This window comes from Dinoponera quadriceps, unplaced genomic scaffold (assembly GCF_001313825.1).
Source record: "Dinoponera quadriceps isolate SergipeBrazil2010 unplaced genomic scaffold, ASM131382v1 scaffold475, whole genome shotgun sequence".
In the NCBI taxonomy this organism is placed as follows: domain Eukaryota; kingdom Metazoa; phylum Arthropoda; class Insecta; order Hymenoptera; family Formicidae; genus Dinoponera; species Dinoponera quadriceps.
This window is the reverse complement of record NW_014554738.1, coordinates 568,204-582,900: the sequence shown is the minus strand read 5'-3', so window position 1 is coordinate 582,900 and position 14,697 is coordinate 568,204. Positions and strand designations below refer to the sequence as shown.

Genomic DNA, 14,697 nt, shown 5'->3' with positions numbered 1-14,697 from the left:
ATGTCGATTTGTCTCTCACCTCTGTGGAATCCATCCATTGTCTTTGTCCTCCGTCATTGTTCGTGAGAATCGATGTTGATCGAAGGATCGTATCGCAAAATGGAGAAGTCAGGCCGATGTCTCGCGGACACACGAAAGACGACGGCAAACTTTCACGGTGGCTATCGTGAGTGAGTCGTATCATCCACCTTGCGATTCGATTACATACAATATACTTGTAAATAAAACATATATGTGAAAATTCTTGTATGTGTTGATACGGATAGGTCCGGACACGCAGCGATGCGCGGGCGCTGGTTCCAGTAAGTACATATTTATAAAAGAAATCGATGTTCTGATATTTTCTGTGCATCCAAATCCTGCGCTTCTTTAGACACATGCAGACACACATCGTACACACATGCAACACGCATCCAGAATCTGACGGCTGACGCAATAATGAAAGATCACTTCGCCGTTTACGCCGTTTAATTACTTACCATCGCCAAAGCTTGAATCGATCATCGTCTTTCGGTTGATTTATTCATTCTTTTTTCTTCACGCGAAGCTGGTGTTCTTAACTGTATAATGTCAGGCCGAATTGCGCGGCTGGCTTCGATAACGCCGAGCTGAAAGGATGCTGCGAGGGCCGAGTGATTTTTCGCGAGTGCATTATTCGTAGTAGCAGCGACGGTGCGTCATACCGTGTCGCGATAAAATTACTACGAGTATTACTCGTGAAACCAACCGTGTCTCGTTGAAATACATCTTCAGCTGTGTGTCTGTGTACTCATTGATGATGACCATATTTGCGTCCCATCGTCCCTGCAGCACTTTGCTCCGAATGCATGTTTAGCAGCAAAAAAGAAGAGAGATGTGGCGCGGGGGAAAATGGATGGTTAATGCAGCGGGGAAGAGCCCTTATATTCACACATTCCATTCATCTCACAGATGTACGCGATTGATATATAGATTCACGAAATTTCATAAAAATCGTCTCCTTTCTTCGTTTTTTTTTTTTTTGATAGAACCGTCGATATAATGTAATAATGCAATACGTACGATCTTAGCGAAAAATCGACTAACCAGCGACAGTTTCCCGAATTCTTCTTTCTTTTCGTTACTTATTAGCACTTTGGACTGTAATTCTTGGCACGAGGCTAATAAAAAAAAAAGAAAGAAGAAGAAACATCGGCGAATATTCAATTACCGATTGCGGTGTCTTGAGCGTGTGCACCGAGCGGATTCGTGTAGAACGTAGAGTGCATCATTCTGCATCTACCCTGTTTAGAATAGAACATATGTGTATCATAACTGGGATTTTGCGAGCGATTGTGTATACTAATCCAATCGTTTCGGCATCTTTGCATCTAAAGTAATTTCATCGGACGATTATCCCTATATAAACGAAAAGCAAAGCGTGACGGAAGAAGCATCGAATTAGCTCTTACTGGCGTTGCAAAATATATTTTGTATATTTTATTTTTCTGACGAACATTTCCCCTTCGACATTGGCGACCAACGAGCCTCCGTACAAAAGGCGAGATCAAATTCGAACGAGGGAAATTCCTAATTTGATCACAAAAGCTGTACTCTTGCGGACCGAATAATCGAGAAACGCTCATCGACGACAGCGTCGCTCGACGACGATGCAATAAACACGCAATAATGCATCCTTTTATTTCAAATGGGACAGACAAGCCGGACTGCAAGAAGTGTCTGAAGGCCCTGCAGGAGCTGGAAAACATCGATGACGAGGCCGATCAGTTAGGCATTGGCTTCGTGAAGATCGCGGACGAGGAGCTCGCGGACGAGTATAATCTCGGCCCTCTCCCGGCTCTTGTGTACTACAGGCATCAGATTCCAATCATTTACGAACGTAAGTACGGAGTGGACGCGAGTGGATTTTTTTTATTTCAACGCATAAGCGTAAATAGGAAAAATTACAATTTGAAGAAGATACAATTTGTAACATGAAATTTGCTGAACGGTGTATACGGAAAAAAGCAAAGATATTAATTACGTTATGTATGCTCTCAGATGAACTGAGCAGAGAAGAGGATGTACTGGAATGGCTGGTGGCGAACAAGAGCACGGGAGATGAAGAGGACGTTATCGAGGATGTCACCTCCAAGACCTTGAACACGCTGATTGGAAACATCGACAATCTAGTCGTTCTGTTCTGTTCGCATCCTTTCGTATCGTTTGCACTGCACTTACCTCGGTTCCACCCTACATTTTCGTCGTGTTTTAACTTGCTTTCGCTTGCAGACGATCACGGAGACGAAGAATCAATGCAGGCCCTGAACGAGCTGGAGAAGATCGACGACGATTGTGACAGGCATGGGATCCAGTTCGTGAAGATCGATGACGAGAAGGCGGCGGAGGAGTTCGGAATCGACGATCTGCCCGCGATCGTCTACTTCGAGAAGCAAATTCCAAACGTTTACGATGGTGGGTAGGTGGATGGAGCATTCGGCCAGAAGAAAAGGCCATTCTATAAAGGCTGTAAGAGTATCGCTGTAAGTCCGTAAGACGCTATCGTAAGAGTCGTTTCTCACGTGGTAGACCTTAACGTAAAATTGTAAATAAAATGAATTACTTTCATTTCTTGCGACCTTGCCCGAACCGAAATGTTGATCTTACTTTGACGTTCTTGAAGATAACTATTTTAGACGACCCGTAGACTAATAAAAACCTACCTTGACACTCATTAACTTCTTCACTTATCTTCTCTTATCAAACCTTCTTCTTCTACCTGATCGGAACAACATCGTTTAGATAAGAAAATTAATTTTACGACCTTCAATTAAATACTACAGAGTTACAGCCATACTGTTGCAGCCATCGTAGAATGACCTCAACATGTCGCGTGTATTATCGATGATGAACATGCTAAACTTTCCATTCAGGCCAGACTTGCTTCAGTTCCTCTAAAGCCAGTTTGATAGACTCCGAAGCTAAATATAATATCCAGAGATACTTTGATCATTATTACGAGGCGCATGTTATTTAATAAGTAAAATTTCACTCATGATAGGACAATTATCGTGGCACGGAATATGTTAAAAACAAAATGTCGAGAAGTAAACCGATGATGACGAGGAAACGCTCTCTCGTGAGCGAACTGAGACTCCGGCTGACTCTCGACGACGATTGCAGGTGACATAGAAAACGAGGACGAGATCTTGGAGTGGCTGCTGTCGCAGCTGGAGAAGGACGAGATCGAGGACGTAACCGACGAGATGCTGGACCGCCTTATCAAGGATGGGAAAACCCTGGCCGTGCTGTTCTGTAAGTCGCACGCGCGAAGATCCCGCGCGTCGGCCTCGATGAAAGACAAAATAAATAATATCAGAACTCATCCGTGATGAATCGCAGACGACAACAACGATCGAAAATCGCAGAGGGTTCTCAACGAGCTGGAGAACATCGACGACGAGTGCGACCAGCTCGGCGTGGCGTTCGTGAAGATCGACAATGCGGACGAGGCCAAGGAGTACGGCATCGAGAAGGTACCAACGATGCTCTACTTCGAGAAAGGCATCCCGATGGTGTACCAGGGCAACCTCGAAGACGAAGAGAAGGTGTTGAAATGGTTGGAGCAGCAGCAGAAGGCCGACCAGATCGAAGACGTCACCGACGAGATGCTGGACATGGTTATCGAGAAGATGCCGCATGTAGCCGTCCTCTTCTGTCAGTAACACACCTCTCCCTCTCGCGCTCTTCCTCTACGTGTCTGACCTTACCGTTCGACACCGTTCGTACCTAATCAATGATCGCTCCTGCTGATGCTTACGATTCTGTCGCCAGATGACAAGGATCAGAAGAAGAGTCAGAAGGTGCTGAACGAGCTGGAAAACATCGACGACGACTGCGACCAGCACAATATAGCCTTCGTGAAGATCAGCGACTTGGAAGAAGCGAAGGAATACGGCATAGACTCGCTTCCCATGCTGGTCTTCTTCGAGCGGAAGATACCGCACGTTTACGACGGTTGGTATCTCTCCCGGGGCTTTCGAAATTTCTTGAAGTGACCTTCGCTTGAGAAATAAAGCGACAAGTCGCACTCGGATTCGAGTGATTTTTCACGCAAGGTATAAAGTGAATTCTTCACTCCGAATCATCGAGTGAATATATCTTCGCTCCGAACTGAGAAGTGAATCTGATGTATTCCACACCGCACCACAGCGGTTTGAAAGTAAAAGTTCCCAGCTGAGAGTTTTTACGCTCTACACGCGAGTTATCGATTTCCGGGCTGATCAACTGAAACATTCGCTCGTACGGATTCCGCTCCAAATTTATGCAAAACGTTCACTCTTGCGACTTCGAACGGCAATATTTTCACTATAGCTTTGAGTGAAAATATATCTCGCCACTTGTCACTTATTTCGCGTGGGATTCCACTGCGAGAAATTCAGAGAGCAAACGCAACGAGATAAGATATAAACGGCGATCGCTGAGAGATAGAATCGCTCGACGATGATCGTGAATCGCAGGCGACCTCATGAACGAGGATCAATTGCTGGGCTGGCTGCTGCACCAGAAGAAGCACGTCGAGATCCCGGAAGTGACGGACGAGATGGTAGAGAAGCTTGTGGAGACCTCGCCGTACATAGCAGTCCTGTTTTGTAAGCGATCGATTCGTCTTTCTACCTCCTTTTAAACCACCCTTTCACTGTTATCCCGCTAGGTAAGGTGTACGTTGCACGATCGTGAGTGAGAACGACCGGCGAACTTCGGTTACTTTCCGCAGACGACAAGGACGACAAGCAGGACATACGGATACTGAACGAGCTGGAGAACATCGACGACGAACTGGAGAAGGAGGGCATCGTGATCGTGCGTATAGACAACGACGCCGAGGCGAAGGAATACGGTATCGATCATTTGCCGACCCTGGTGTACTTCGAGGACAAGATCCCGGCGATCTACGAGGGCGACCTGCTGAACGAGGACGAGGTCCTCGAGTGGCTGATAGAGCAGAAGAACAGCGCCACCATCGAGGAGGTCACGGACGAGATCCTGACGGATCTCATAGACGACCACGAATACGTCGTGGTGTACTTCAGTAAGATCGCGTTTCTGGAGAATAAGCTTCGCGTGCTATTTCCCATCCTGTATAAAAAGTGTCTTTTTTCTTTCTTCCGTCGCGCGAAAACTCAATGGAGCTAAACCGAAGAATGAATTCGCACACCTAACATATTCCCCGATAATACATTCGATCATCGTTATAAATCACGACGTCAGGTGGGAGCTGCGACGAAGGGGAGGAATGCGACAATATCCTCGACGAGCTGGAGAACATCGACGACGAGCTCGACGAGACCGGCATCATATTCGTCACCACCGAGGACCTCAGCATCGCGAAGAAGTATGGCGTCAAGCATTTCCCGACCCTCGCATTCTTCCGCAACAAGGACCCGCTCATCTATACCGGTGATCTCGACGACGAGGACGAAGTGTTGTCCTGGATCACGGACGAGAACACCTTAGAGATACCGGGGAGGATCGAGGAGGTGAACGCTAAGATGTTGGAAAACATTCTCGACGAGAACGACTACGTAGTCGTATTTTTCTGTACGTCTCTACCGGATCGCCGGATGTCGAAGGTCGAAATAGACCGCTGCGGTCAAATGAACCGAGCGATAATCGCGATATATTTGTTTGCTCGCAGACAAAGAGGGCGACAAGAAGAGTCACAAGATCCTCCAGGAGCTCGAGAATATCGACGACGAGTGCGAGGAGAAGGATATCGATTTCGTAAAGATTTCCGACGAAGGGATCGACAAGGAGTACGATCTGCCGGGGCTGCCAGCCTTGGCGTTCTACCGGCACAAATTCCGGCAGATCTACGCCGGCGACATGATGCACGAGGAGCAGATTCTGGACTGGGTGCTCGAGCTTCGAACGACCACGCCGGACGTGATCGAGAGCGTCGACAGGAAAACGCTGCAGGTGCTCATCAACGACGTCGAGCACCTCGCCGTATTCTTCTGTGAGTATCCTCTCATGGCTCATCGATGTTGACGAAAAAATATCTTCAGCTCCGGTCTCGTAATTTTATGACGTAAATCGAAACGACCTTCGACAGACGATGACAAGTGCGAATCCTGCCCGGAGATCCTCGAGGAGTTGGAAACGATTGACGATGATACCGACAAGCACGGTATCCAGTTCGTCAAGTCGAATGACGCGAAACTCGCGGCCGAGATCGGCGTCTTCTCCTTCCCAGCTCTCGTTTATTATGAGACCGGAGTGCCCATCATGTATGACGGTAAGTGCCAAGAATTTCTTCTTTTCTATCATCGAGCTCGACCCGTCCCCGTCGTACGATCTTCGTTTCCCGCATATTTCGAGAACGATGCCGGTATTATTCAAATACTCGAGGGGAAACGAAATCATGCGCCTTGCCACCGTATTGTCCCTTACTAAGTCCCTCTTCTTCGGCGCAGGATAAATCATTGATCATTGAAAAAACAATCCCAGTGAAAAATATTGGGGTTTCCGTTTCCTCGCCGAAACCATCTTGATTAATGACGTTAGAAGTAAAAAAAAAAGCGTATGCTCAAAATTTTTAGGAATACGTTGAAATAAAACGATGTGTCCATAAAATAACCATAAATTGCAGTTGATTGAGCAGATCTGTTAAAATCCGAAGACTTTTGCTCCAACAATCAATAAGTGGCCGTAAAATTAATGTGACGAAATCATAAAAAAGATAAGTTAAAAAATTTACGTCACGTGCCACGTCAATACAGTTATTTATCGATTGTCGGAGCAAAAGTCAAGTTTTCGAGCTATTTTACAGATCTGCTTGATCAGCTGCGGTTTTATTTTATGGATATGTCTCTTTATTTCAACGTATTTCGCAGGAATTTTGGATGTGCGTTTGCTCGATGTCATCAAAACGACTGCAGCGCAGAAGCGGAAACCTCAAGTGTAGAGAAACATAAGTATAGCACCTAGAATTACAACAAAAAAAAGTATGTTAATGTCTGATCTGTGAGAATCAAAACCTTTTTATTAGAATGTAACAATTTATTTCGCGCTAATTTCGCACTTTGCAAAAATGTTTCGGTGTACTGCATAGCCTCTTGCAGCTTGAATAAAGAAAATGACAAAAGAGAGGAGTCGCAAATTGAATCGTCCTTAAGAATTACGAAGACTTATCGCAGACACAAGCAGAGAGGTCAAAGTTTAACAGAAGAGCAACGGGCATATCAAGTGCAGTCTTCTCCTAAATAGGGAGAACATACACACGCGTCTATTAAGATCCGAAGATCGATGTTGGAACGTGCGTGACCACAATGCAGAAGAACTGAAGTCTGCATGAACAAATAGCGAGTAAGTCCTCTGCTTGAATTTGCGACAAATTCTCGCAGTTTTTAACAAATTAATTTAACCTGTAACTCGTTACGTGGTTTTCTACGATTTCCTTTACTCAAACGACAGAGAGAATCTACAATAGATGAAAATTCGTAAAGTACAAAATTAATAAATTGTTACGTTCTAACAACAGCGGCTTGGCTGTCATAGGGCGGGCGTTGACATTCTTCTTTTATCAAATATAGATTTTTGCACTTAATTACTGCGATGAATTTCACATTGATTTTTATATCGATATTTTTCATTATCGAAATCGATCTTATCGTCGCACTTCTCTATCGTCCGCAAATAGATAACAGTAATATTCCGGGAGATTTCAAAAAAATCCCTATCGTACTAATATTATGACAAGAATACACGTGCTGTGTTGATTAAAATAGAAAAGAAACGCTTATTAAATCGGAAACCGTGTCTCCCCTTCTTGAAATTACGCTAACGTGTTTTGCAAGTTCATCGAAAACGATGTGATTACGTTGCGCTGAAGAGAGACTTAGCATGTTACTTCCAGCAAACTATTACGTCGATAAAGCGATAAAACGAAAAAAAGAAAAACCCTCCACCGACAATGATCCCGGTGCACCAACGAACCCGGCTGATCCTGATACGCGTGTGTGTGCCTTTTGTAGGTAATCTTAAGAACGAGGACAGAGTTCTGGAATGGCTAATCGAACAAAAAAGTAAGGAGATTTCTAGGATGATGATTATTATTATTGGTGTATTGTTCTTTGTGACGTTAATCTCGGTCGTGACTATACCACCGGGCTACGAGTACAACACTCGCGCCGTGGTGATCACTCCGATCACACTACCACCATCACGATCACCATAAGATCACCACAATCGCGGAAAAGGAATCTATATTTTATAAAAAAAAAAGATCCGAAAATAAAACATCCGTTGAATATATACACGTATACACATACATATATATATGTGTGTGTGTGTATGTGTGTGTATACATATATATACATGAGAGAAATTTTCTGTCACATTCGTCGTCGATTTCAAAAGTGCGAGACACGTACATGCCGGCTCGCGTTCAAGTCAAAAAGGGTTCGATCGAACTGTGAGATGTCGCGAAGTTCGGTGAGACGCATTATAACATTGGCATTTCTTCGCATCGCGCTGACCAGGGCGGTCAATGTGTACCAATGCATTTAAATCACATTCGCAAGCTTGTCACTTATACACACGCCTGTCCTTCACTCACCATTTCAATTTCACCGTTACCGCCTCACTACAAGTGTGCAACCGCATCGGCGTAACAATAACGCATTGTTCCGCGTACTATGCGGTAACGCATCGCGATCGCAACGACCGTATATATTAAATCGAACATCGGGGCTTTGTATCTCAGTAGCTTCTGTCGCTCCGTTATTAACGAGCCGCGCGGGACGCGTTTAATCCGTGAAAGTCATTTCGTCATTCGTGTTGACGCAGAGAGCCGAAATCGCGAATATTTTCCCGCAGATTCGCGAAGACGTCAGATCGGCAAAGCGTACGGTATTTCAGAGATTCGAAGAGACGAACATAATGTGGAATACAGGAATACCATGAAATAATTATCGCGTGGCAAGATACGCGCGCGCGCGCGCGATAGTTTACTACGTTTATTTCTCCTAATTAATTCTCCACTATCTCTCGCTTCGCGACATGACGCTTCGGACACTATTTGACTCACTAAACTCCCGCACCTGTCTTACCTATTCGCATAATAATAAAGTAAGCACGAAACTGTAAACGTAATACAAGGTAGAAAGTAATGATCGTTAGGGTGAACATCAGGTTTCTCTCTCTCTCTCTTTTTTCACATAATATGACATAATAATATTGCGCGTATAACAATATAATGCAAGAATATAATGCGTCAATAATGTTTGTCACTCTAAAAATGCATGTTATCCCTTCGGACCGAGGCCGTATCGATCACAAAAAACCTAGATACACAATTTGGCTTTCGAGATCGCGCTGAATATTATCCATAACCCCCATTAATACGCAGGTAATGATAGTGATGGTGATGACGATGATGATGATGATGATGATAATGATGATGATGATGATGACGAAGACGACGACAGTAACGACGATAATGACGACGATGACGACGACGACGACGACGATAATATTGATGATGATGATGATGATGATGATGATGATGATGACGACGATGATGATGATGATGATGATGATGACGAAGAGAATAATAAAAGCTTGAACAAAGCTCTGAAGAAAATCCTGGACAAAGGTAAAGGTCCAACGACAACCCGAAGGAGGCCGAAGAGGAGCTCACGTGAGGTCGAAGTGTGACGGGCTTTGTATTGCGCAAGAAAAGAAACCGTGACAATGAATATCCCAAAAGCAATATAGAGATGTATATACAAATAGATCGATTCGTATTGAACCATAACTAAATAATTTAGATGAAACGTGGCTGTTTCTCACTCACCATTCACGGTAGAGCTGGGCCGTATAGGACATACCTGCATGAACGTTGTTGTATCATCTCTTTTCTCCACTTACACGCAAAGTGCATCATATGCCTGGACTCTTTCCCATTCGGCCGTTGTCATCCCCCCGATGTTTCCGATCTTTCTCGCGATGCATGCCCGCCTCGTAACGATCCCTCGATCGATGGAGCTACGTGACCGAACTTACGTAACACATATACATGTGACGGAAAAAAAAAAGAAAAGTTAGAACTGCGAATCGCGAGTTTATGCAAGTTTCATTCATTAGTGAGCATCGTCGCGGTTTAGGTTCCAAGTTCGAGCATTGCGGTGATCGTGGTGCGTAGCTCCAGCTCTACTTCGATCGCATCTTCACCCTCTCTGTAATACGAATTTCTCCAAAGCGAGCCGATGGTTCCTATTTATAATTGACAGCTGTCGTCTGCAGCAAGTTCCGAGTCGAAAACGAATCGGGCGAGTCTCCGAGTTGAAAGGCGCGAGGAAAAACTGGGGGGGGGGGAGGGGGATAACATTCCGGCTTCGTCGGACTAACGCGACGATGATTCGCTCGAGAGATCAAAACTGCGTCTTGAAGTATCACTGACGAGTTTCGGCGAATTCCTAGTCGCTGTGATTGTTCACGCTGTGTATTCAGCCGCGCGGTTCAACGTCCAACGTCGGACGTTCGCGCGATTGCGAGCATACAAGCTCGAAAGGAAAGGTTTCTCGCTCGATTTGTTAACAGCTAGCTAGAGAGAGTCGTCGACTCGCCGCGAGATTTTATTCGTCTATTAAAAACATGCACGTTTGGCTTTTGCTACGCAATTGGGATTGCAGTGGAACGTTCTGTATCTGCGCTAGCAACGTCAAAATCGCACGAGTCAATACGTAATGTCAATATGTCTCTTTCCTCGACTCTTTGAAACTGGTCTCTTATTTATCCCCAATATCTCGTTCATATATCTCTCTCTCTCTCTGTCTCTTTCTCCCTCTCTCACCTCCTCGCCCCCTCTTTTTTGTCACTTTCTTCCCTTATTCGGTCGTCTCGACTCTTTTTGATATCTCCGTTAACTCCTCGTTTATTACGTCTGTCCCAGATTGACTCGTGCGAAGAGACCGATCAGCCATAGGCTAGCCAATTCTTAAAAATCTCTTTCTCTCTTTCTCTTTTTCTTTCTCTCTCTTTGATTCTCTCTGTATCTGACTCGTATATTTGCTTACTGCAGGCGACGGCTGTTTCTACATCGGGATGGGAGGTAAAAGCGCGAAACCCAAGATTCCCTCCTATGAGCCCTACCAGTGCTGTCCTGCCAAGCTCGCCCAAGGCACCAAGGTCGCCAAGGTCACCAAAATCAGTCCGATTGCCAAGGACAAGGGCAAATATCAAGGCACTGGCAGAACGGATAAGCCACTATTACCGGGCCTGAAGTCGATAAACAAGCTCACGGCCAAGGACAGCAAAAAAACAGCGACAATATCATCGAGAGCCGACGGCGACACGAAGGAGTCCAAGTCCAAGGCCAAGAAGGGATTTTTCGGAAGCGGTAAATATTTCCAAGCGGCCGCGAAGTTAAATGGCTGCCCACCTATATGTAGCCGCGCACACGTACGTTAAGTTGCGGCCTACGTTACTTGGGCAAGCGAGTAATCAAATCCGCCGGATCGGCGGATCAGAGTCGAGTCTCATCGACGTGAAAATCGTCACAAACACACCTTCGCTTGCAGGGCGATCCAGCGGTCGGACAGCGGTCGTGAACGGATCGTTTCGATGATAAGAATCGACTGTGTCTCGTGCGCCTCTCGAAATAAAATAATCGAACGATTGAACCGCGCGGTGGGCAGCAATTTAACGAACGATTGTCTTCGGGACGTTCTATGACGTACGTATGTGCACACGCATACACACACGCAAAAAAAAAAAAAACGAGAGCAATAGCGAGGAGAAAGCGTGTAATAGACGCTTAGTGTTTAGAGACGGTAAAGGGAAGGAGAGAATAGGAAACTCGTGAGCTCGAGGAAAGATTGTCCTGAGGTCGAGCCACCTGCGCGGGCGAAGGGTCGCTGCAGAGATAAGACACGGTCACCCGCTACTGATTACTCGTCTTCGTATCTCGGATGCAGGTACCTCGCGGGTGTCGCACGGCCCATGAGGATACGTCAAGTCCTGGACGAGCAAGACAAACAAGACGATCGACGACGACACGTGACTTCCACGCGGGTGCCGATGGCTGGATCCTCCGAGACCCCCCGGACTGACTACCGTAATCGTTAGCTACCGACGATCTCTCTCTCTCTCTCTCTCTCTTTTTTGTTGAACACCAATCAATTTCTTAACTTGTCGAGCTACTTAGTCGGACGATGATGACTATGATGATGATGATGATGATGATGAGGATGATGATGATGATGATGATCAGCAACAGCTCAGTCGATTGGTCATAGAGTACAATTCCTTGTCATGTAGTGACGCGCCGATGGACGGGGCTGCGGTTATTCACGAATTACGAAGAACATGCTTGGGAGAGCGACAGGGGGCGTCTTTTTATCCGCATATAATGTCATATCCGTCCGTCTTTCTCTCCGAGATGAAACGAAGATCGCTCCTTCGTACGGGATCTTCGCTTCAGCGAAGACCTGGAGAGATCACTTGGATAATTCGTAAATCAGCCTGGCTCCGTCCTGACGTTTTTAATAAGAACTCCCTCCCTCTTCACGAGTCCAGCTTTGTCAGGAGCTTTGCCGAAACAGCCAAGTCTCTCTCTCTCTCTCTCTCTCTCTTTCTCTCTCTCTGAGATGACAGCTTCGAATTCAGATCATGCATGCAAAACTTCGAGCAAACGGCCGTCGTCGTTCGAAGAGGACGAATAGCAGGAATATGTATCTTCTAATACGTAAATAGCGCGATCAAGCGGAAATGCCGCGAGGATAATTTGTCTCTGTCTCTCACTGAGAGTTGGGTCGGGAATTGTGGGCTGTTGCAGTTGTGGCTGGAATTCCTTATCTCATGAAGATCTAAACGGCTGACACGGCACACACCGGCGTCTGGACGCGCGAGGTGGAGCTGAGAGCCACGATTAACGGGGAACGGGGAAAGGACGCTCGCAGGATGGTATCGACCGACCAAAGAAAGACGCCGACGAGAAAACCCCGCGCGACAATAGAGAGAAAAGCCCGACTCGAGTATATATAACTCGGGCAAACCGGCGGACGTTTCAACGGACGCTGAGCGACCTCTCCACCTTCCGTGTTTTCTTCTCATCCGGAAGAAGAAAGCGAGGAACGTCGTCATCTCGTCATTCGTCATCGTTGTCGCATAACACGATCACCAGCTACACGCCGCCTACACCTCACTGTGATCGTCCCCGAAACTCACTAATATTCTCGTCATTATCGTGTCATCATCGTTAGCGTCATCGTCATCAGCACCATGATATATATAACGTCATCCTCACCGCTGTATAAGCTAAAACGAACATCGTCAATCTTCTTCTTCGATGTGTTCAAAGGGAAAAAAAGAAAAATAAACGAATACCTGCGAGCGGCTTTAATTGTTTCTGTATACGCATATACATATACATATGAGACAGTATCAATCGGAAAATTCAAACGGAACAAAGCATCCTACGATTAAGGAATGTTACTCTTTAGGGGAACTCAAGGTGAAGGGTTACGTGCATTACGATATTATAGAGTATATACTCGAAAGGAGCGACGTTCGACAGGTGTCGGGATGTCTATCGATGGTCACATGACAAACGGAATTATTCTCGCAATGTATGCATTTCTCACAAAGAATCTTGGTCCTTAACATTCTCGACCATCATCGCTAACGCTGAGTATTGTTTAACGATCGGTTTTTTTTTTTGTTTGACTCGTTAACATGTTAACGTCACGACGAGCGATACCACCTATATATCGTTGCATTTCATCGGTAACATTCGCACAGTGGATAGGTAGGACTTTATAGTATAGAGAGAAAGAAGCCATGACAGAGAGTTGTCGCTTTTGCCGAGTCTATCTTATAGTGTTCTACCTAGATTATATGCGGAGGTACGCGCTCTAACGATTAATTTGACGTGAGATTAATTGTTTGTAACTAAATCCCCTCCCTCCCTCCCTCCCCCTCTCTCTCTCTCTCTCTCTCTCTCGTTCTAATAAAGCCTGTTCCTCCTCCCGGAAAGGACTCATCTTCCTTTGTAATGTTAAATTTATAAGACACAAAGAGATCTCACGAGTGAACAAGCCGAGACCCACAGTTAGTGCGAAGCTACGAGCGAAAAATATCTGCCTATGATATAACAATCTCTACAACGAGATTCCTTAGAATCATCACGCGGAGCCCTTACAGCGCGATTTGTATCGTGTTTGTATGTTTTCTGAAACGTCGAATTTGATTAGATTACGTATCAAGAATCAGTTCTCACCGGAAAAATCTTCAACATTCTCTCGGACTAACTGAGAAGAAACAGGGAGCGTCATCGATTTTATTGCGATCTCATTCTTGAAATTTCGGAACTCGTAGGAACTTGTGTAAAGATGAGACAATTTACGAAATTTAGAACAAGAGATCGGAAGCATACGGAAAATTTTTATCGAATAATATAGCATACTAATAGTATAATTTATTAAACTTGTATTGCGCGCGACTAGGATATACTCATACTGAAGCTGAAATTTAACGTATAATGGCAATAAACAAATAGTTCGATCGGATATATTTTTTAAACCGATTGTACATATAAATTTACCGTACTGTGCAAGAAAATGTCGAAAAGATAAAAATGTCTCATACTGATATGTGTATTTTCAACGCTGCAACTTAAATTGCACGTTATTTCTAATGACGTATGGAAAAAAATTTTGTTTCGAGTAGTGACTA

At 45.1% G+C, this 14,697-nt stretch overlaps 2 protein-coding genes across 6 annotated transcripts in view; one reads left to right on the top strand and one right to left on the bottom strand.

Annotated features, from left to right (window-relative positions):
• Window positions 1–14,697, bottom strand: part of LOC106741193 (kynurenine 3-monooxygenase) — a 49,961-nt gene that overhangs the window by 21,963 nt on the left and 13,301 nt on the right. The window lies entirely within an intron of this gene.
• Window positions 1–14,697, top strand: part of LOC106741192 — a 42,868-nt gene that overhangs the window by 15,394 nt on the left and 12,777 nt on the right. For 3 of the 5 annotated variants that reach the window (XM_014612917.1, XM_014612919.1, XM_014612916.1), the window contains exons 4-15: window positions 267–302; window positions 1,676–1,858; window positions 2,020–2,163; window positions 2,251–2,433; window positions 3,142–3,273; window positions 3,361–3,675; window positions 3,793–3,975; window positions 4,479–4,610; window positions 4,736–5,050; window positions 5,230–5,559; window positions 5,657–5,977; window positions 6,074–6,256. In XM_014612917.1, coding sequence (XP_014468403.1) covers window positions 267–302; window positions 1,676–1,858; window positions 2,020–2,163; window positions 2,251–2,433; window positions 3,142–3,273; window positions 3,361–3,675; window positions 3,793–3,975; window positions 4,479–4,610; window positions 4,736–5,050; window positions 5,230–5,559; window positions 5,657–5,977; window positions 6,074–6,256 — 2,457 coding nt within the window. The remainder of the gene's footprint in view (window positions 1–266; window positions 303–1,675; window positions 1,859–2,019; window positions 2,164–2,250; window positions 2,434–3,141; window positions 3,274–3,360; window positions 3,676–3,792; window positions 3,976–4,478; window positions 4,611–4,735; window positions 5,051–5,229; window positions 5,560–5,656; window positions 5,978–6,073; window positions 6,257–14,697) is intronic. The other 2 variants (XM_014612918.1, XM_014612921.1) reach the window with 1 other exon arrangement.